Source organism: Procambarus clarkii, chromosome 19 (genome assembly GCF_040958095.1).
Source record: "Procambarus clarkii isolate CNS0578487 chromosome 19, FALCON_Pclarkii_2.0, whole genome shotgun sequence".
NCBI lineage: Eukaryota > Metazoa > Arthropoda > Malacostraca > Decapoda > Cambaridae > Procambarus > Procambarus clarkii.
In genome coordinates, this window is record NC_091168.1 from 15,369,733 (window position 1) to 15,393,985 (window position 24,253).

Genomic DNA, 24,253 nt, shown 5'->3' on the forward strand with positions numbered 1-24,253 from the left:
AAATCCTTTACATTGCTTTTTCGTTCTATGTTATGATTTGCCTGAGTTTTGTACATTTTCTCTGCTTTTATATTTTTTTCCCGTAGCGCAAGAGCTGGAACTTATCTTCATTAAATACCATATTATTTTCTGTAGCCCATTGAAAGACCTGATTTACATCTCATTGGAGGTTTGCTGCATCCATTGAGTATGTTGTCTACTCTCATAAAAATCCTAGTGTTATCTGCAAAGGATAATACTGTACAGTACTCTAGAATGTGTCCTTGTCTATGTCTTATATGATAATGAGAAAAAGTAACAGAGGATGCACAGTACCCTGGGGGACCGAGCTCTTTACTGTTGATGGTCCGGATTTTTTGTTGTTGACTATTACACATTGGGTTCTGTTAGTCAGGAAAGTGTAGACGCATCTGCCAATTTTTTTGGTAATTCTTTTTGAACACATTTTATGTGCAATAACACCATGGTCACATTTGTCGAAGGCTTTTGCGAAATCTGTAAATTTCATCAGCATTTTGCTTGTCTTCCATGGCATCTAAGGCCATGTCATAGTGATCCAGGAACTGTGTTAGGCAAGAGCGCCCTGTTCTGAAACCTTGTTGTCTACGGTTATGTAGATGCTGTGATATCATGTATTTTGTAATCTTACTTCTTAGCACACTTTCAAAGATTTTTGTGTGTGACATTAATGCTATTGGTCTGTAATTTTTCCCCTCTACCTTATTTCCTTCTTTATGGAGTGGTGCTATCTCTGCTGTTTGAGTTTGTCAGGGATAATGCCTATATCTAGGCTCTGTCTCTAGAATGTGAAGGGCTTGAGATGGTGGTTTTCTATAGTTTTTGAGTATGAATATAGTGTTCCAAGAATCAGGGCTTGGTGCAGAGTGCATAGGCATACTATTTATGGCTTCTTCAAAATCCAGTAGGGATAGGGTGACATCTGATATATGATTTGATGTTGGTATCACATCCATGAAAAATTCATTTGGGTTATCAATCTTTAGTGTGTTTATGAATGGGTTTAAGAATGCTTGCTGAAAACACAGTCATACTGATTCCTTAGTATTTCGGTCATTTCTTTGTTCTCATCTGTGAAAGTTCCATCTCCCATTTGCAGGAGCCCGATACTAGATGTGTTTTTTTATCTTGATTATGCATAGGCAAAAAAATATTTGGGGTTTCACTATTTCACTGATGGCCTTTTGCTTTCTTTGCCTCTCCTGGGTTTTGTATAATTCTTGTAGCTTTAGTTCATTTGTTTCTATTTCTCTACCTAATCTTCTTTGTCATTCTTGATAGGGTGTGACTCTTAAGCTGCTCAGTGCCTATAGAGGGAACACTATTCCCGTCCCAATCTGCATCTCTTCCTCTTTTTTTTTCTTAGAGGTATGTGGTTTGAATATATTTCTAGTGCTAATGAGCTTATTTTTTCCAGGCACTGGTTCAGGTTTGCATTTTCTAGTTGTTCTTCCCAGCTTATTTGTGTGAGGTATTGGTTTATTTGCTCCCAGTTAATCTGTTTATTATTGAAATTGAATTTGCTGAATTTTCCAACTCTGGGATTCAGAACTGGTTGTGCAGGTCTCCATGCTTGTCAGAACTTCAATTAAGTTGTGATCTGAGTAACAGGTATTTGTAATCATTATGTTCCTGATCAATACAAAATTATTATTAAAAATAAGGTCCAATGTGTTCTCTTTTCGAGTTGGTTCTACTATTTGATGGTTTAAGGCAAATCACTCCCATTATCCTGTAACCCCCATATTATCATGTGACCCCCCACACCATTCTGTGACCCCCACACTCACACCACTCTAAGAGGCAGTGCTGGTATAGACTGGTTTTGATGAACAGTACATTAACAGGCATTAACATATAGGCATTAACAGTGAAAGAGGAATACAAACAGGGTGAGAAAGGAGGCAATATTAGATGAGGATAACATGTTTTACACTGCATCAACAATGGGTCAGATGAGCCGGTTACTCAATTTAGGACAATGCATGTTTAGGTGGCCTTAAACCAACTTCCTGTGCAAACTACTTTTCATAATCACTTGGTTAATACAGGCTAAATTTAGTGTAATAAATTTACTTTATTACTATATATTGTAGCCTATATTAACCACCTTTCCTCACAAAAGAATGTTTTATATACTGCATACTGTATGGGACCAAAAGGTTTGAGTTAAAGAAACCTCTCTTGGTAAATGCTTAAATCCCACCCACATTACCTCTCAAATAAAGAAGAGCAACACATTAATGTGATAGGTAAGAAATGTCATACCTTGTGTTGCTGTAATCTGAATATAGTATGACCAACTTATGGATTGCATAAATCCCACCTTGGTTAGAGTGATTGATGTGTAACCTATGAGCCAAACATCGAGTCTACCTTGAAGTGATGCCATGTAGTCTATATAGCCAATTTCTGATCAGACTTTTTGATTGACAGTCTGTTCAACCAGACCACTGACTGCTGCTGCTACATGTAGTCTGAAGTAGCAACCACAGCATATTTGATCAGATACCCTTTGGAGCTGCTTATCAAGTCCTCTTTAAAAAGAGTTAAAAGTCTTTGTAATACCCCTTATATTTTAGACTTGTCTCTTGACATGACGCAGAACATGAGTCTTGGTTGCAGAATTGGAGAACTGGAGACAAAAGGTCAAGAGATTTGGAAGAATGTCTTCAAGGAAATAAAAAACCAACATAAGCAATTTGAAATTAAGGACTTAGTCCAGTTAGCACAATGAATAGGTGGATCCAAGATGCAGTGAAGATTGACCCATATTATAATTGGAGTGCATAGTTTGTGAAGACTAGACAAGCACATGTGACTACTATGATATTTACAAGAAAAACTGCAAAGAATGCATCTACAAGAATATCTACAAGAAAAACAAACAATTTATTTATTTTGCATTTTAATAAATAATATCATGTATGACGAAAGTGCAGATAATATGTTTGGTATAGTTCAACAACTAATACAGTTCTCTCACATTTGGTTACTAAATTCATAATTTTACTTATTTCTAAGTCATTAAAAAATAATAATTTAAAAAAAATAGAGAAAACAATTTAAATGGAAAATGTTAAAACCTATTACTGTAGTGCATTTTACAATGTGCTGTTGTGATACTGTACTATAATCATAAAAATCTAATAAAACTAATAGATAAAACAAAATAATGTAAAGAACTTGGTACACAACTGTAATTACTTTCCAAATATTAATAGTCACTTAATCTTGTGTTCAGTTTCCATATACAGTGCTGTACCTGTTACCTTGAGATTACCTTGAACTGGTTATAAGCAATGGAAAGGTGGTCTGTTCTCTGATTAACTAGACTGTGGACAGTCTGATTAACTAGACTGTTGGATACTGCTGCATGCAGTCCGATGCAGGAATCACAACCTTGCAAATGTTTAGCTAGTGTTTTCATAAATGGCAAAAGAGGTAAGCTAATGGTAGACAACCCTCCTTTGCATTTCAATGGAGGGTTGTTGAAAAACCTTTCCCTGTTTTTGTATTTTTGCTTTTGGTGCTTGTGTACCAGTTGTCGAGGTTACTCGAGTGGAAACTTGAAGGGTACCTAACCTACGAGACGGCCCCAGGGAGGTGAGGTAAGGTCACATAAACCCCACCTCAGATTGTTTCGAAGGTTGACGGGCTAATCCTTTAAAACCAAGAAATTCCCAGCTTCATGCCTGTTAATCCAACAGAAAAAGGTTAAGTTCAAGGGATGTAAAAGCTGGGGACCAATTTGGTTAAGGGGAGTGAATACTGTCTCCCCAACCAGACAGATGTCTGGGGTCTAGTGGTGGGCATTACAGGAAGAGGAGATTGACACACTGGTGGCTCCATGATAGTTCATTACTCTTGAGTTTTGAGTGAGTACTGGTCCCTTATGTTCTAACATCGCAAGTGCTGATAATTCTAATTATCCAATAGGCTGTTGGATAATTACTTATTATTTCATAGTTGCCAGACCTGATTGATACCTGCTTGATGGGGTTCTGGAAGTTGTTCTACTTCCCAAGCCCGGCCTGACTCGTGAGAGCTTGGTCCAACAAGCTGTTGCTTGGAGCGGCCCGCAGGCCCACATATCTACCACACCCCGGTTGGTCCGGCATTTCTTGAAGAAAACTATCTAGTTTTCTCTTGAAGATGTCTACGGGTATTCCGGCAATATTTCTTATACTCAATGGGAGGATGTTGAACAACCCTGGACCTCTGACGTTTATACAGTGTCCTCTGATTGTGACTATGGCACCTCTGCTCTTCACTGGTTCTAATCTGCATTTTTTCCATATTGTTCACTCCAGTATGTTGGTATTTTACTGTGTAGATTTGGGACCTGACCCTCCATTATTTTCCATGTGTATATTATTTTATCTCTCTCTCATCTCCTTTCTAGTGAGTACATTTGGAGAGCTTTGAGATAATCCCAATAATTTAGGCACTTCATCGCATCTATGTATGTCATACATGTTCTCTGTATGCCCTCTATTTCAGCAATCTCTCTTGTTCTGAAGGGGGAAGTGAGTACTGAGCAGTACTCAAGATGGGACAGCACAAGTGATTTAAATTGTACAACCACTGTGATGATATCCCTGGATTTGAAAGTTCTCATAATCCATCTTATAACATCTTATATCATTTATGGACGACACAATATTTGCTTGGTTATGCTCCCTAAACATTAGGTTGTCAGACATCATTATTCCCAAATCCTATACATGCTGCTTTCCTACTATGGGCAGATCTGATTGTGTTTTGTACCCTGTATTATGTTTATTGTCTCCTATTTACCATACCTGAGTACTTGGAATTTATCACTGTTAAATATGTTAAACTGCTGCCCAATCAAAAACTTTATTGCTCACAGAAATCACAATAGGGCAATGCATCAAATGAACAAATCCATAAGGGCCCTGGTGAGGGTTCGAACCTACGTCCGAGAGGATCCCAGATGCTGCCTTAATCGACTTAGCTATGACATGGTAAAAGAATTGCAACCGGAAGTTCTACTGACCTTACTACATCCTCTCGTACGAAGGTTTGAACCCTCGTCACGGCCCTTGTGAAATTGTTTAAAACTTTATTAATATCTGCTTGAAGTTTTTCAATGCCTTCAGCAGAGGTAATTTTCATGCTGATTTTTCTGTCATCTGCCAAAGATGATACGAAGCCGTGACTTGTATTTTTGTCTATACTCGATATGAGAATAGTTAAAGCAGTGGTGCAAGGACCGTACCTTGAGGTACAGAGCTTTAACTGCACTTGGAATTATTTGATTTGATTGACTGTTACTCTGTGTTTTGTTCGACAGAAAATTTAGTCTCCACCATCCTACTTTACTAGTTATTCCCATGGACCTCATTTTGTGTGCTATCATTCCATGGTCACATTTATCGTATGCCTTTACGAAGTCTGTGTATAACACATCTGCATTCTGTTTTCCTTCTAATGACCCAGTGATTTTGTCGTAATGGTCAAGTAGCTGCGAGAGGTATAATCTTCCCGCTCTAAATCCATGTTGACCTGGGTTGTGGAGGTCATTGGTTTCCATGAAACTGGTGACCAGACTCCTGATCACTTTCTCAAATACTGTACTTTTATTATATGTTGGACATTAGTACACCTGGTCAATAATTCTTAGCCAATACTTTTCTCCCTCCCTTGTGTAGATAGGCTATGTCTGCCAATTTAAGCACATCTGGTATCTCTCCCGTGTCCAAGCTCTTTCTCCACATTATACTGAATGCCTGTGCTATTGGCACTTCTTTATAAATATTGAATTACATGAGTCTGGCCCCAGGGCTGAGTGCATGGGCATGTTGTCAGTTTCTCTTTCAAAATCTGCCACACTCATGTTGATATAAGTTTTATTTACAGGGGTTTGGATATTACGCATAAGGAAGTTGTTCGTATCTTCCACTTTCATGCTGTGTATTGACATGCTAAACATGTCCTCATACTTTTTTTTAGGATTTCACTAATTTCTTTATCATCCTCAGTGTACGAAACTTCACTCATAGGAACAGGTCCAATACTAGCAGTGGTTTTTGCTTTTGATTTACCACATGTGAAAATTTTGGGGGGGTTTTTTTCTTTATTTCTTGAATTGCTTTCTGTTCTAGTTGCTTTTCTTCAATCTGACATGAATGCTTCAGTCTCTGCTGAATTTCTTCAATTTCCCTGATTAAATTATTCCTTCTTTGTATGGAAAGTCGTGTCTGCTTGAGCATTTCCATTATTTTTTTTCCTCCTTTTTTTAGTGTTGTCTGCGTTCTCTTTCTACGTTGGACCACTTTCTGGCTTTCCTCAAAGTTTATTTTCTCTGAGTCTATTCTTTTATTATTAATATTGAATTTACTGAATAACTCCTCTCGCTTGATCATTATTTTAGGGCTATTCTGAGCACTGATGGTAGTTTGCACTTCAATGAGCCTGTGACTATGTGGTATCTGAGATCATAATGTCCCTGAGTATGTCTTCATTGTTTATCCTTTGGGCATCTCCCAATTTTGGGCTTCGTATGACCGAGGTTCCGGGTTCGATCCCTGGCGGACACGGAAACAAATGAGCAGAGTTTCTTTCAATCTGATGCCCCTGTTCACCTAGCAGTAAATAGGTACCTGGGAGTTTGACAGCTCCGATTCGCGGGGACGCTAAACCATGAATTCATTTCAAGATAATCTCAAGATAGGTCCGACTAGTTCTAGATCCGGGCACTTGGATGATTTCCCTGGATATCACAGATGCGTACTAGCACATCCCTATCCATCCGGGGTTCAGGGATTGGTTAGGTTTTGTCATAGGGCAACAGGGTTATTGCTTCCGTTGTCTCCATTTTGGATTGAATCTGGCACCTCGCGTTTTTACGCGTTTGACTCGAATTGTGGTGTCCCTTCTTCCTCTGCTACGTCTTTAGGTCTTGGCTTACCTCGGCAACTGGTAGGTGTGGGCTCCCGACTGGTCTGCTAGCCAGGGATCTGGTTCTTACCCTGCTCGCTAGGTTCAAGTTTCTGGTGAGCTGGCAGAAGTCCAAACTGGTTCCATTTCCAGGTTCGGAGTTGGATGGGTCTTGTGTGTGGTTCTCGAACTGCATCACTTTTCTCCTTCCCGCAGCCTTGCCATCAGCTGTTTTTGTAGAGGATCCGGGTCTCTCGGAGGTTGCTCAAGCAGCTGTGCGGAAGCCTGTACTTGGTTCTTCTGGTTTTTCCATTGGGCTGAGTTTAGCTTCGGAGGCTGTTCTGATACCTTCTGAGCAGCCTTTTTTGCTCTCGCAATCGCTGGGTTCGACCCCAGATGCTGCGTTACCGACTTCCTCTTCGGGGTTTACGAGATTCAGTGCCATGCCGCCTTCCTCCTCCCTCGCTCAATGTTCGCGGACTCCTCACCTGTTGTTTGGATCTTTGTGCCCAGTGGTCACCAGTCTGGACAGGGATGTTGGCAGCTTGTCCGTGCATCAGGCTCAATGCACGGTGCGGGCTTTTGCAGCAGTGTAACTGGCGCTGTGGAGGATTCAACTTCCTTGGGGCTGGTGATCCGGCTCCATTCAGACTGCTTCCCAGCAGTTCAAAAACAAAGACAAAACTTCGTTTGTTCGCTTTGGGTAGCTCTCTGCTGAGTTTTCGGGGTTTAGCTCTCTGCGCCGTTCACATTTTGGAGGTGTCTCACATCCTAGCAGTCCGTCTGTCTCGCTTCATCCCTCTTTTCCGTGAACGGTTGACACCACTTCCTTCTTTGGCTTTGCAGGACATATGGGCACCCCAAGGTGGACCTCTTCACGTCGGTGCGGTCTCAACGAGGCACCATTCCCCGACTGTGAAGACTGGCAATAGACGCTTTTGGCAGGACTAATCGAGGTGGGGGGTTCCTATTCCTCTTCTCCCCCCAGTCCGGCTGCTACTCTGGGTTATATCTTGGCAGGAATTCTATCAGGAGACGGTTCTTTCTCCTGGCCCTGTGTTGGCTGGCCCAGCCTTGGTTTTAGGGGCTTTTGCTCGGTGTCCGAACTCGGGCATTTTCCCATGGCTCTGCCTCTTTCAGCAGGTCAGGCAAGTGAGGTACCTCGTGGGTTGACTTATCTCCTTCGTGTTATACGTCTGGCTTTTCTGACGCATGTGTGTGTATCGCCATTTGTATGGTGATCAGGTGGCTTCTTTGATGGTGTCCCACCTGCGATCTTTTTCTCAGTGACAGTATGAGGTTTCTTGTCGGTCTTTACGCCATTTTCTTTCTCGTCGTTGGGTTTTGTCCTTTCTCTCGTGAGTTTTTCTGAAATGGCATCTTATGCTGAATACTATCGCTTCTTATCGTGCGGCATTAGTGAAGCCACTGCAACTGGCAATCGGGGTGGATGTCACTTTCACTCCATTCCATTTCACCCTGCAGGCTCTTTCGTGCATTTTTTCATCTCCGGCCTGCTTATGCACCGCTCGATCCTAATTAGTCGTTGGACCAGTTTCTTTATTTTCTTTCTTCTCTTCAGTTTGTGTTAGCCCCTTGTGGGTTGGGGAAGCTTCATGCTCTTCTCCGACACCAGGGGTTTTGTTCCTTTGGTCCTGGTGCTTGCTTTTTTGATTTGCAGGTATATCTCTCTTTTCTGGGAAAGAATGTGACGGTGGGCTTCCAAAGGGGTCCGTTAGTTGTGGATGCTTGGTTGGTTAGGTCGGGGGTACATCATATTCTGTGTCTGGTACCTGCTTTATGCCGCTACCTGCAAGCCATCAATTCTGTTACGATGGCTGTGCTCGGAGTTGATCCGGTTTTCCTGGTTCACTGTTCCGCGGCTTGTGTTTCTTGGGCTATCCGCAGTGTCATTAAGTCTATCCAGACTGCGGTCTGCCCTCGCACCTATGATGTTAGAACGTATGCTGCTCTTTCAGCTGTCTCTGGCAATATGTCTTGGGAGAATATACAAGCGCTGGGGGGTTTGAGAGGTTGAACAGGGTCCTGGCCGCCGGGTATCACATGAACGTCCCAGTTCCTCTGTGGCATTGTGTACCTGTGGCCTCTGTTCCCTAGTAGGCAACAAGAACTCTGCGACGGATGATCTCGAATACGATAGCACTATATCAGTGGGATACCTTCAGTGGGTATCCCTTCAGGGATACCTTAATACCTTACCTCAAGGTAAGGTAGCCTCAAAGCCTCACAAAGAAACTGCAGTTTCATTACATTCAATGCTTTTTGTTTAATATAGTATAGTATTACTATTTGGGTTCTGTTCATTAGGAAATTATAGATCCATCTTCCTATTATGCCAGTTATTGACAAACGTAATTTAGATATTGACCATGTGTTTTGTGAAATTACCTCTTGGCACTCTTTCAAAGGAAGGTAGGAGGCTATGAACACCTTCCATTCCATCCTAATGAGACAAAACTGAAAATGGCAGTGAGCACGTACATGTAAGCCCATCTAATGCCAACCACATTGAAGACAATTCCCAAGAAGCCAGTAAAAACACTATAGCTAGAGTCCAGTGCAGCAGCATAAGTGACTACAAGAAACCAACCGAAGCAATGTGCATTGAAAAGCTGTCAAAAAACTGCCATTAATCAAAGTTTCAAGAAAGCGCAGAGCCAAGCTGCCAATATCTCCAACAAGTTTGTGTGCGTCCACTGCAACTTTGGGGGGCCAACGTCAATAGATGGTAATTTATATGGAGTGAAATGGCTCTGCCTTCAACTATTGCTACAAACTGAATCCGAGGCAAAGTAGCTGAGTCACCACACTGAAACTGAAAAAGTATATGCAGCATTTCCCACAAGGAGGAGAGGGCCACCCAACCAGATGGGCCCACCAAAGCCCATGAAGAGAAAAAGGCAAACCAAACAGTATCTGTAGGAACTGTCTGATGAGCACCCCACTGCCTCTAGAGTGGAAGAAAAGCCAGCCAAAGAAAAGCATTCAGTCACATACCAACCCAAGTAAGGGAAAACTTAACTTTACTATGCTCTTTAAAAGCAAGGTCTTCTGACATGATTACTCCCAAATCTTTTGTTACCTTTTCTTTCTGTATTGTGATTTGATTGCATTTTCTATGTGGTTTCACCTTTATACTTTAGTTTTTACCATAGCACCATAAGTGGTATAGGTGGATCGATCTACATCAAACAACATGTTTTCTGTAGCTCATTTGAAGTCTGATTTACATCAGTTCAGAGGTTTGCTGTGTACTCTATAATGTCTACACTCAGAAATCCTTGTGTCATCTGCAAAAGAGATGATATGGAGCTATAATTTGTGACGTTGCTTATGTCCAATATAAGAATGAGAAAAAATACTGGAGTAAGCGTTGTACCCTAGGGGACTGAGCTTTTCACAGTTTAGGATCTAGATTTAATTTTACTTTTACACCCTGGGATCTATTCATTAGGAAATCGAAAAACCATCTTCCTATTTTGTCAGAAATTCCTTTGGTGCACATTGTGTGTGCAATACCACCATATCTTGCGGTTACCTTGCGATGATTTCAGGGTTCAACGTCCCCGTGGCCCGGTCTCTGAGCAGGCCTCCTCGTTGCTGGAGTGGTCAAGCAGGCTGTTGGACACGGCTGCTCGCAGCCTGACATATGAATCACAGCCTAGTTGATCAGGTATCCTTTAGGGGTGTTTATCAAGTTCTCTCTTGAACACTGAACCATATGAATCATGGTCACATTTCATTTGTTAAAAGCTTTCACAAAAATCTGAGTATATTACATCAGCATTTTCCTTGTCTTCATCGATATCTAAGGCCACGTGATAGTGGTCTAGCAATTGTCCTGCTCTAAACCCGTGTTGTCCAGGGTTATGTAGATTTTGTGATACCATATGTTTGTGATCTTACTTTTTAGCAGTCTTTCAAAGATTTTGTGATGTGTGATATTAGTGTTATTGTCCTCATTTTTTGCAGCTGCTTTACCACTGCTGTGTTAAGTGGCATGTACTGTTTTAAGTGCATCAGGGATAACGGCAGTGTCCATGTTCTGCCTCCAAATTTTTCTTAGATTTTGTGATTTCATTTTTTGTGCAATTCTTGGTGAATATAGAGTTCCAGGATAGAGGAAAGTTGTGAGACTCCCAGCTCCACTAATACTTATCGTAGCAGGTGCTGCCACCTTGTGTCTGCAGGAGTACCTTACTACTTTAACCCTTGGTTAGTTAACTAATTAACTAGTTAGTCTAGCAGAACTTGTCACAATGCTACAAATCATCACTTGCAGAAAACTGCTCACACTTTTGTATGACATTCAACTAAACCCTTGGTGATGGCTTGAGTTAGGCTTGCCGGTTTCCCTCTGCAAATGGTCTTAAGAAAATTAGGAGAGATATTTGTTACAGTAGAGGACAGGTCAACAAGAGCCTAGCATCCTGCTGGCCTACTAGAGTCTATCTACAAAGTCCTAGGTAGACCATAATGGGTCTGGCTCAGGAAGCATCCGAGTGGCCTCGGCTGTTGAAACAAAATTAAATCTTCACATATAACAAAGTCCTGTCACACTTAAACTCAAGAAAATACACATTACTTCCAGATTTAGTGAATTTAAAAGTGTAAGACACAAGCAACTAAACTACGGATAAAAATGTTGTTGTTGAAACATGGATCCATAAACTTATATTAACAACTCAAATGTGCAGCTGCTCCTTCAAAACAGGCTCTATCGAGACCCAAACTCAACTTCTCCATAACAGAGACTGTAAAAGAGCATTAAGAACTGACACACCATTTTTGAGACATAACAGGCGTGTATTAAGACTTCAGGGAAGATCAACAAAATATTATCCACTGAACTAAAAGAGCGCGCTGCAGCAACCGAAACTGCGCATGCAACGCAGCAGCTGCCCTGCACCCTCATATGTTCAGTAGCGTGGGTGAACTGGAGCATGTACAGACAATAAACGTCTCACGACTCTGGGTCAAAAGAATTACCAACCCAACAGGCAGCATGGCGGAGGCACAACCGGGGAGCGTCATCCTGAGACAAGGGGACAGAGCAACCTTCAATCTTGCAAGAAGCGAGAGGAGACTCAAAGGTCACATCCATCGGACCACAGGAGCCCCCACGGGGTTTCCCAGGGCCCTTAGCCTTGGATACACACTAAGGAAAGCCCAGGCAGGGTACTGCGAACTGGCGCCCAAGTCTACCAAATGAACTTCTAAAAGCTGAACCCTTGAGACATGTCCACTTCTGGGGACCTAGCAGGGGATACCACCAACGCACAGGAATACGCACACCAACTCCAACAACAGAGATTGGGAGGACAAGGCAGACCTCCCCCCCCCCACCAGGCAGGAGCAAAGAAAGACAAAAGAAAACCCCTGCAAGAGGACAACGTACCCAGGCAGAACAGAGCCGGCCGCTATAATAGGTGATAACTAGCTGTGCAGTACCCCGTGCCCCTACCAGTGACAAGAACTACCTCCTACCCAGAGACAAACAAGGGCAACAAAACCCCAGCTGACCCCAAGGGCGGCCAAGTATCGAGCAGTAAAGGACACAGCGGAGGTAGAACCCAAGGTGACTTGTGGAAGGAGGCCCCAAGCCCCAGGGAGAGTACTTACTGGGCACCTAGGGAAGGGAACCCTAGGCACATGCAGCCTGAGAACTGTGGAATATTTCTTCTGGCTCACACATTACTTGTAGAGACAGCCCACAACACAAGGCACAGAACTGAGACAAAACAGGAGCCAGAGGTAAATGACTTCTCCAGAATCGCATCAGCCAAGAACTTTCGGTTGGATCGCCGGCATGAGGGGTTTGGGGAAGGGCAACCCCCCCCTTCCCCCTCCTGGGAAGTGGGGGGGGTGTTGCGCAGACGGTGGCGTGGCGACGTGATGACGTTATGCTAGTTTGCTTATTTTCGTTTGGAGAGTTCTGTCCACTCGTTTGGCCTTCGGTAGCAATAATTTCCCCAGAATAGGGGTTTGTTTTGGGATGCTTACATTTCTGGGTGTCAGACCCGGTCAATGGCAGACATAGAATGCTCCCAACCACACGGGGGTTTCTATAGGCCAGTGTTCCTCGCACCTCTCTGAGGGGGCCCAGGTTCTGGCTCATGGTCCCCAGTAGGCAAGAACTCCATGCACATTGATGCCAGAAAGTTATACATATCCATTCAGCCTGGATAGCTCCGGGGAGCCGACGGGGCTCCCCCCAGAAAGATATATATTTTTTCTTTTGGAACAAAATTATTTTATTTGTTTTGTAATGACAATACAAATTTGTTATATTTAGCAGACATTATTTCATGACCAGTTAAATTATTTTTCAACTACAAGATATATAAAATTATCTGCTCCAACACCATGAAGAAGTCAAAGCAATTAAAAAGTATTACTACTGTCACAACTCTGACTTGAAGTTGAATGCCAATTTTGATACAGCAATTATTTTCCTGAAGCAGAATTTGAAGTTCAGAATGAAACTCACTGGGTAATAGATACATTTGCTTGTGAAATGCCCAAATGTACTCTAGGGTTGAACTTACAAACCTGAACAAGAACATGATCTACTCCATCTCACATATAGTAACAAATTAAGAATCAGGAACCAATCAACAGTGTAATTTCAGATCAGTGTTTCAAATGACTATCCACTACTAAACCCTTTTATAACAAGTTACCCATGTTAAGTTGGATTTCCCATTCAAACAAGACAAATAACCACAGACAGACTCAACTCAACAGGGCAGCTGTGTGCGCGAAGCGCTCTCATCGTGTGAACCAGACTTGGTCAAATTACCACATAACTAGCAGGCTTACTAGTCACACTGAACACAAATTTTATATTGATAAAACTACCGTACACGGGAATTACACAGGAAAAGGTTCGTGAGGATATTAGTTATTACTCCACTGGATAGTGAGAAAATGTATGGGTTGGTTAGTCTATGTTGGTGGGGTCTGGTGTATGTACATTGGGGACTGGTGTGTGTAACTTTGTGGGGATGGTGAGTGTGTGTGTGTACACTGAGGGGGCTGGTGTGTATATATTGGGGGGGGGGCCTGATTGTGTGTTTGGAGGCAGGTGTGTGTACGTCGATACACACCCTAGTTGACCCTGATCAACCAGGCCTTGATACAAGCCTGGTTGTACAGTATCAATGCCTGACTAGTCCAGCAACTAGCAGGCCTGGTCGGAGACCAAGCTGCAGGAATGTTGAGCCCTGAAATCATCACAAGGTAACTTTTGGGGGGGCTGGTGTGTGCATATTCGGGGGGAGAGGGGGGGGGGGGTCTGGTGAGTGCATATTGAGGGGGGAAGGAGGAGGAGGGCTAGTGAGTACATTTTGGATTGGGGGGACTGGTGAGCGCAATTGAGGATGGGAGGGGAGGCTGGCGAGTGCATTTGGGGGGCTGGGGAGGGGGGGGGGGGTGGAGGCTGGTGAGTGCATCTAGGGATGGGGGAAGGGGGCTGGTGAGTCATGTTGGAGAGGCTACTGTGTGTGTTTCAGCAGGTTATGCCTGAAGCAGAGAAAGCAAATGATTTCCATCCAAAAATTAACACTGCTAAGCAATACAGAATTTGAATAGTGGAGTGTAGCTAGGACACCTAGTTACCACGGTAATAAACACAACAAATATGCATGGAGAGGGGATTCAGATGATGCAGGAGCTCTTCTTACCTTCTCTATAGAGGTTTATTTATTTAAGTCAAAGTTATCCATTCACTTGGTCATTGATTATGTTCTGATACAAGTACAGTACTGTAAATCCTATATTGTTGAACCATGATTATTTACATTTGTACAGTGTAGACAAATAGTATAGTGGAAAATAGTTTATAAACAAACATTATCTATTGATATTATTTACTTCCAACGTAAATATAATATGGTAATACAGATCTCAATAACATCATCATCTTGAGAACAAAAGTGAATGAAATAGTAAATGAGCTAACCTTCTATTGTGCCTGTGGCAGTAGTAGCCGTGGGCAGCATAAGGCCGGTGTCCCGTATATCATCAAACCGTGTCATCAATCCTGGAAGTCTGAAGGAAAAAATATTGTTTATTAAGTTATATCCCATTACAACATGAAATATGGCAACAAGTTTACTTTCACTGAAAACCAATGTTTCTATTTGAGTAGTAATATTAGATCTACTGGATGAATCAACACTGAAAAAAGATTATGGCATTTGGAATAAAGCAGATAGTTAAGTAATTAAACATTACTTATTAGATGAAAACTGCAATGTTGTTGTTGTTGTTTTAGATTCAGCTAATCGGAACAAAATTTCCATGTAGCACAGGCAATGGTGAGCCCGTAAGACAAAATGCTAGTAAATCTTTTGGCTGTGGTAGGTAATAGTGGTTGACTAACAGAAAATATACTTGACACGATAGGTGGTTACCTTGCGTTAATTTCAGAGCTCAATGTTCCCGTGGCCTGGTCCAACCAGGCTGTTGGACACGACTGCTCGCAGCCTGACATATGAATCACAGCCTGGTTGATCAGGTATCCTTTGGAGGTGTTTATCAAATTCTCTCTCTCTCTCTCTCTCTTGAACACTGTTAGAGAAAGAGAGATAACTGTCGGCCATTTATGCCCCATTATGTGTAGTGGAAGCACGTTGAACAGATTTGGGCCTCTGATGTTGATAGTTCTCTCTCGGAGTACCTGTTTCACCTATGCTTTTCAATGGGGGTATTCTGCACATCCTGCCATGCCTTCTGGTCTCATGTAGTGTTATTTCTTTGTGCAGGTTTGGGACCAGCACCTCTAGTATTTTCCACGTGTAAATTATTATGTATCTCTCCCACCTGCTCTCGAGAATGCAAATTTAGGAATTTTAGTCTCAATAGTTTAGATGTTTTACTGAGTGGATTCTAACAGTAAAGGATCTGCACACTATTCAGGTCAGCAATTCTCCAGCTTTGAAAAGGCCTGTCATTGTGCAACAGTATTTCACTCTAGACTAGCATCATAAAAATTATCATCATTGGTACAGCATCTCTAGTTTGAAAGGTTCTTGTTATCCAACCTGTCATTTTTCTTGCAGTTTGACGGCTACTTTATTGTGTTCTTTAAAGGCAAGGTCTTCCGACATAAGTACACCCAAATCCTTTACATTGCTTTTTCGTTGTTATGATTTGACTGAGTTTTGTATGCAGTTTCCATTTTTATACATTTTTTTTCTGTAGCACAGGAGCTGAAACTTATCTTCATTAAATACCATATTATTTTCTGTATCCCATCAAAAGACTTTATTTACATCTAATTGTAGGTTTGCTGTGTTCTCTATGTTGTATAATCTCATAAAAATCCTAGTGTCATCTGCAAAGGATGATATGGTACTATAGATTGTGTCCTTGTCTATGTCTGATATGAGGCTGAGAAAAAGTACTGGAGCAAGCACAGTACCCTGAAAGACTGAGCTCTTCACGGTTGATGGTCCGGATTTTATTTTGCTGACTATAACACATTGAATTCTGTTAGTCAGGAAATTGTAGATCCAGAAAATATCTACGCATGAAACACGTCAGGCTGCGAGCAGCCACATTCAACAGCCTGGTTGACCAGTTCAGCAACCAGGAGGCCTGGTCGACGACCGGGTCACGGGGACGCTAAGCCCCGGAAGCACCTCAAGGTAACCAAGGCAAGGTAGCAAGCTTAGCACTATGGACAACTATATTTTCTGATGTTTCAACTACGAGGGATATGATTTTTTAACGTCTTGGCAACTTGTGCCTAAGGGTTCCTGGCACCACAAGGGAAGGTAGGCAGTTGTGTTGGTTATCAACACTCAAAGTTCATTTAATATTTCCTTGAATCACAAAAAGTTGGACAGCATTCACTATGGAATATTGTTTAATATGTTGAGACACACTTTATGAGATAACTGACTGTGTTAAGTTCCTGTATCACTGAAATACCTTTAAATATATATATATAGTTTTTTGAAGAGCTCATCTCGCGTGGGCTTTCCCCTCTCATACCCTCAATGACAACCATCAACAAAAGGATGATCTACATTCATATCCTAGAAAAACACTTCCAAGTCATATAGTGTTCGACCAGGTCCATCTGACCTTCAAAACAGTCCTTTGACTAATAATTGCTGCTAGTGGTTGATGGACGAATAAAATGTCACCTTTTACTAAAAATAGATAACACTCATTGTGCAAAATATTAAAGGATATATCATTCACATCCAATTTTTTCACATGCTTTACTGGTGTGGGCTTGAAAGAAGAAGAGACTGCCTTAGAATAAGGCTAAATAATACCTGGGACATCAATAGCTAATACTGTACCATAAACCAAGTTGAGCTTCCAAAATTGCCATACCTGAAATAACTTTTTATATCTACTTTAAAGTGTGGTAAGGGAGGCTATTCACAACTTACGCCATGTATATGCTGATGCCCTGTTGGGAATACAGTAATGCTATTTGCCTTCTTGGGATACAACTAAATATGCACCAAATCTCCTGTTTCAAACTTTAAATATCTCAACTATCTGATCTGACATTGCAGGACTAGGATAAATAAACACACTCACTTTGCAGGTGGAATATTGTGTTTCTTCGTCAAATCTGCTCTAAGTCTTTCACCATAGTGTTTGTAGCACTCCACCAAAGTGTTGAAGGCGCAGTCTCTCACCATTGCAGTTGGGTCTGACAAAAGTTTGACAATGTGTGGGATGAGGCGCGAGACTGTCACCGATGATGCACCATGACTAAAAATAAAAGAATAATGTTTACAGTACATTTTCATTAAAAAGGATGCATTTTTCACATGGTAAACTTAATAATAATCAATGGTATTATTGTGTAATAAAATAATATTTAAAACTACTGAAATGATACGTAATGTGTTAACTGCCTATATAGTACAGGTATGAATACCAAGAATACATATCTAAAGTTGGCATTGTTTACAAAATATGCTTCAACATATAACTAATATTATGGTGTCAATATTCAATGACATAACTGCTTTCCACAATTCTGGAAAAACTGGGTTGTCTTCTAACTTATGAAATTGTGGAAAAACTGTTCTGTAGTCTTCTAACATACAAATTGTGGAGGAATTGTATTGTCTTCTAACCTACAAATTTATTGAACTGGATTGTACCTGGATGGGGTTCTGGGAGTTCTACCCCCCAAGCCCAGCCCAGGGTCAGGCTCGACTTGTGAAAACTGTATTGTCTTCTAACCTACAAATTGTGGAGGAACTGTATTGTCTTCTAATCTACAAAGGAACCTGCATTAAAAACAAATCCACTTAAATCTCCTTTACATATTCCGGCCCTTAAATACAAATGGATACTTATTGAAATATTGCTGTGCTATACAATAAAAGGCCTTTATTTAACCAATGGTTTATGACTATTTTAAATATTGTACTTTGTATGTGTTTTACTTTACAAGTGAGAAAGTTATGTGGTAGATTGAGACAAATAGTTAAACTGTCCTTTCCTTAGTGTTGGGTCTGGTGTGTGTCCACTGTCCAAAGAACTTGTTTGTATCACAATTACAGTATACTTTTTACTCTTATTATTATTACATAGGAATTATTGAATATTGTAAATCTTATATATTCTTTATTTAAATTTATATTCTTTAATTTTGTTTACTATTTATAAGACAATAACAATGGTTTATGTATTGACAGTGTTAGAAAAAATATATATTTTTGCAAGATTTTCATAAGCTGTATATTCAAACAAAACTAACATTTTTTCAGCTGCTCACTTCCCTGAGCTTCAGAGCAAGTATTGAAGACAAAGTTAACATCATAACTTCCTGCTCTATGCAGTATAGTGAGTCATGAAACGTAAAAGCATCATATTCGCATTATGGGTCCTGAAGTATAAAGATTAAAGCTGGCGACAATGCAAATATAGAAAATGGGCAGAGAACATTTCCTGCTTTGCATTTATTCACTTTAACAACCTAACTGTTTGGAGCACCAAAAATCAATCAATTTATTCCTGAAGCACAGCTAAGAAAGAAATCTAAATAAAATCTTGTAGATACAGGCGGGATTGTTCCAAATATGCATCTTGTACTAATTGTATGCAAGAGCATGAGGCCGGGTAATTATGCAAAACAGCACCAATAAAAAATAGAATTGAAATACCCTAAGCACTGGTACAATAAAATATAATTACAGTGTTAAATTTTTAGAGCCAAAGTGACTGACCTGTAACGTCAAGCTTAAAATACCAGTACTCACTTGGTCAAAGTATTTTGAAGACAAGTCATAACTTCCTCTCTGACTTTGCCATTCTTGTGTGAAAAGGCAGGTAAAAGCCTGTCAAACATGCTATTTGGTGACAATACATGATCCATTAATGTGGAGAGTAATAGCTGTGCCTTTTCTCGAACTGCATCTTTGCTGTCACCTGAAAAGCACATTAAAAAGTCATAATTTAACCTAGAATTTAACAGTTATTCTAATAATAATTTCACCATCACATCATGTGGCACATCTCAGGCACAATACATCACTGTGCTCAGATCTTTCTTACTTGTATATCCTCATTATTGCTCTAAAATTACTCTGAACTACAGTGACTATCATTTACATCTCTTTTCTGCAGGATACGCTTTGACATTGCTTAACCCTTAAACTGTGCATATTACCGCGCGCATTGGGGGCCCGGAAGCGAAAAATATTTGAATTATGTGAAAAAAAAATATTAAACAAACCTCCAACTTATTGGCTTCAGTGTCGTGAAACTTTCATCAAAATATTTTCAGAAATTGATTTAGACGAATTTTTAAAAAGTAAGAACGTTTTGTTGATAAGAATAGCTCCTAATAACTGGAACTGATGGAAAATGCAGTAATAAAGAGATGCAAGCACCTGTCCGATGCTCAAAAAAGAACAGTAGTAAGAAGTGTCCACAAAGTGGATATGCAGTTGGTGCCTTTATATCATTGCTGAGTAATACATAATAACATAAATAATAATGAGTAAGTATGTTATTATGCTCTATTTTGTTATATATTATATACAGTACATACATTGTCCAATGTTAATATGTTACTTTCATCAATGTCCCAAAAAAATTTTGTTAGGGGATTTTTTTTTTAAGATTTAAGTTTTTTCTCCTTTGTTTATTATCTGATTTTGTTTTAACCTTTACATCCTGGAGAGTGCATGTTTCCCTAACGATGTGAAGATAGAATGAAATTGTTCAACAAATAAATCAGTCACAACTCACAAAACTTGGAACTTTGAATTTTTTTAGGTGATTTTTTCTCTGATTTCAAACTATTTTCTTTGTCCTTTAGGTTTTGATGATTAGGGACCATATTAAGGCTTTTTCACTCATATAAAGTACCTGTATACCTTAAATATATCACCTAAATCATAATAATTATTATAATTATCCCTATATTTTGTGTTTTTCGGGGTTATTTTTTCTTGACTTCATTTCAACACCTATTGACCTACAACTTTCACATTTTCGAGTACGAATGCCAAACAATGTTTATTAAAACATACAATTAAATTAACGAATTAAAACTACTGTACCTCTATTCATTGTTGATAACTTCAACTTCAATTATCTGTGAAACTAGAATTTCAACTTTGAGTGACTTCTAAAATTCCAGCTTTTGACCGATTCTCACTATTCTGACATATTGTGTGCTCAGCTGTGTTCTACAATCCCTTCAGAATGGATTTTTCATAAACCTCATACATTTGGGGTAAGAATTTTTTTTGGTCTAAATTTGCCGCACATTTCAAATGCCTTGTTGATGATTTTTTTTTTTACAGTAAACTATACTGAAAACCTATATTCTAATTTGATGAAAATAAAGAACATATGCTATTCTGAGAGAATAATAACATTAAATGAACAATTGGTGATAGTTCATATTTTATATTCTGAATTGAAAATCTGAAGTTTTCAATATTCAATTTTAAAATTAATTTTGATTCTCTTGTTTTTCAAGTTACGTTGTGATCATTTAGACAAAGTTGGAGCATTTGTCTAGCTGATTATTAAAAAAAATTGTAAAGTGTTTGTCCAAGTTTTAAAAACTTATGTCAAATTATGTTGTCAAATTGTATATGAATGTATTGTGCGGTTTAAGGGTTAAAAGTAAAATATCCCACAATAGGTTTTTCATCATTAAAATGTTGAGAGAAACTATTCTGAACATTATTTTGAAAATATAAATTATACAAAACATATTTATTAAATTTTATACTCATTACAATATTTAATTAAATATTTTAATATTAATTAATTAAAAGCCTTGTTAATACTACAATACAAAATTATTTCAATAAACCAAGAAATTACATCATTAAACAAAAAACACACACACAACAATATAAACAGGTTATGCATACATAACTGTGAATATTAAATGGAAGATGCACATTGCCTCCCCAATACACATTGTAACTGTACATGCAGTCGCCTCTCCATCATTCCCTCCCTCCCATGCTCTATCTCCCCCCCCTTTCACAACTTCCATCTTCTACACTCAACTCACTCACTCACTCACACCCCCCCCCCCCCCTGCTTGATACCTGCTTGATGGGGTTCTGCGAGTTGTTCTACTCCCCAAGCCTGACCTGAGGCCAGGCTTGACTTGTGAGAGTTTGGTCCACCAGGCTGTTGCTTAGAGTGGCCCGCAGGCCCACATACCCACCACAGCCCGGTTGGTCCAGCACTCATTGGAAAAAATGATCTAATATTATCTTGAAGATGTCCACGGTTGTTCCGGCAATATTTCTTATACTCGCTGGGAGGATGTTGAACAACTGTGGACCTCAGATGTTTATACAGTGTTCTCTGAATGTGCCTATGGCACCCCTGCTCTTTACTGGTTCTATTCTGCATTTTCTTCCATATCGTTCACTCCAGTATGTTGCTATTTTACTGTGTAGATTTGGGACCTGGCCCTCCAGTATCTTCCACGTGAATATTATTTGGTATCTCCCGTCTCCTTTCTAGTGAGTACATTTGTTGAACTTTGAGACGATCCCAATAATTTAGGTGCTTTATCATGTCTATGAATACCGGATATACCTCCTTGATCCCTGCTAAATGGGGGTTCTGGGAGTTGTTCGATTCCCCAAGCCCTCCAAGGATATGCCGAATTATATGTTCTCTGTGTTCCCTCTATTTCAGCAATCTCTCCTGCTCTGAAGGGGTGAGTGAGTACCGAGCAGCACTCAAGACGGAACAGCACAAGTAATTTAAATACTGTACTGTAGTACAACCACTTTAATGGAACCCCTGGATTTGAAGGTTCTCAATCTATCCTATCATTTTTCTGGCTGACACAATATTTGCTTGGTTATGCTCCCTAAATATTAAGTCGTTAGATATTATTCCTAGATCCTTTACATGCTGCTTTCCTACTATGGGCAGATTTGATTGTGTTTTGTACCCTGTATCATGGTTAAGGTCCTCATTTTTACCAGACTTAAGTACCTGGAATTTATCACTGTTAAACATCATGTTATTTTCTGCTGTCCAGTCAAAAATGTTATTAATATCTGCTTGTAGCTTTTCAATGACTTCAGCAGAGGTAATTTTCATGCTGATTTGTGTCATCTGCAAACGATGATACAAAGCTGTAACTTATATTTTTGAGTATGTATGTTATAAGAATGAAGAAAAGCAGTGGTGCAAGGACTGTACCTTGAGGTACAGGGATTTTAACTGTGCTTGGACACAATTTTATATGGTTGACTGTTACTGTATTCTGTTTGACATAAAATTGATTATCCACTGTCCTACTTTGCCTGTTATTTCCACTGATCTCATTTTGTGTTATCACTCCATGGTCACATTTATCAAGTGCCTTTGCAAAGCCCGTGTATACCACATCTGCATTTTGTTTTTCTTTTAATGCCTCAGTGATTTTGTCGTAGTGGTCAAGTAGCTGCGAAAGGTATGATCTTCCCGCTCTAAATCTGTGTTGGCCTGGGGTTGTGAAGGTCATTGGTCTCCATGAAACTGGTGACCTGAGGCCAGATTCACGAAAGCACTTACGCAAACACTTACGAACCTGTACACCTTTTCTCAAATCTTTGGCGGCTTTGTTTACAATTATTAAACAGTTAATAAGCTCCGAAGCACCAGGAGGCTGTTTATAACAATAACAACAGTTGAATGGGAAGATTTCATGCTTTTAAACTGTTTAATAAATGTAACCAAAGCCGTCAAAGATTGAGGAAAGATGTACAGGTTCGTAAGTGCTTGCGTAAGGGCTTTCATGAATCTGGCCCCTGACTCCTGATCACTCTCTCAAATACCTTTATTATGTGGGACGTTAGTGCAACTGGTCTATAAGAATTAGCCAATGCTTTGCTCCCTCCTTTGTGTAGAGGGGTTAAGTCTGCTGATTTAAATGCATCTGGTATATCCCCACGTGTCTAAGCTCTTCTTCCACACTATTTAGAGTGCCTGTGCTACTGGTACTTTGCATTTCTTTATAAATATTGAATTCCGTGAGTCTGGACCCGGGATTGAGTGCATGCGCATGTTGTCAATTTCTCTTTCAAAGTCCACCACGCTCGTGTTGATATCAGTTATAATTTCAGCGGTTTGAATATCACGCATAAAGAAGTTGTCCCATTCATATACTTCAATTATGTCTACCCTTACTCTTCATCTTTGTGGAGAATGTAAATTAAGCTTGTTCTAAATTATCTTCATAAGGAAGGATTCAGGTACCTGGGATAAACTTTGTCATCCATTTCTGTACGTGTTCATGTATATTTATGTCATTGTAAAGCACGCACTCGTCCACCCAAACACCACCTTCCTTCCCTCCCATGCTCACTCTTTTACCCAACCTTTCATTATAAACACCTTTATAACCAGCACACACAAACATCGTAAACATACCTTTCACTTGATTATGATCATGTATGGCAAATCCAGCAACAATAATAATGCCTTGCTTATGCCCGATACAACAGATAATGAGAGGAGTGACTTACCTAATCTGTCGGTGACGGCGGGTATGACGGAGGAGAGATAGGGCCGGAAGTCTTCCTTCATGCGCTCCACCAAGAATGTCATAACCTCCAGCCCATTCAATGTCACCTGCAAATCAAAGCCTAAATTAGGCTAACTGGATATTATGATCCTCGATAACAAATTACTATTGCCTTCTCTGAAAAGCAAAAATATATTGGTAACTACATATAAATACTAAATAATAGCACGAGCTGGTGGAACTAACCCTTACTTTAGAGCATCATGTGCTCTTATAAACAAATATGAGTATAGGAAACGAAGAAATATAACACTTACT

At 40.0% G+C, this 24,253-nt stretch overlaps 1 protein-coding gene across 28 annotated transcripts in view; it reads right to left on the reverse strand.

Annotated features, from left to right (window-relative positions):
* LOC123757622 (CLIP-associating protein 1) overlaps positions 1-24,253 on the reverse strand; it is a 714,204-nt gene that overhangs the window by 539,172 nt on the left and 150,779 nt on the right. For all 28 annotated transcript variants that reach the window (XM_069326976.1, XM_069326979.1, XM_069326971.1 and 25 more), the window contains exons 3-6: positions 23,937-24,042; positions 19,191-19,359; positions 17,512-17,688; positions 14,909-14,997 (exon numbers count right to left, since the gene is read on the reverse strand). In XM_069326976.1, the coding sequence (XP_069183077.1) occupies positions 14,909-14,997; positions 17,512-17,688; positions 19,191-19,359; positions 23,937-24,042 (541 nt within the window). The remainder of the gene's footprint in view (positions 1-14,908; positions 14,998-17,511; positions 17,689-19,190; positions 19,360-23,936; positions 24,043-24,253) is intronic.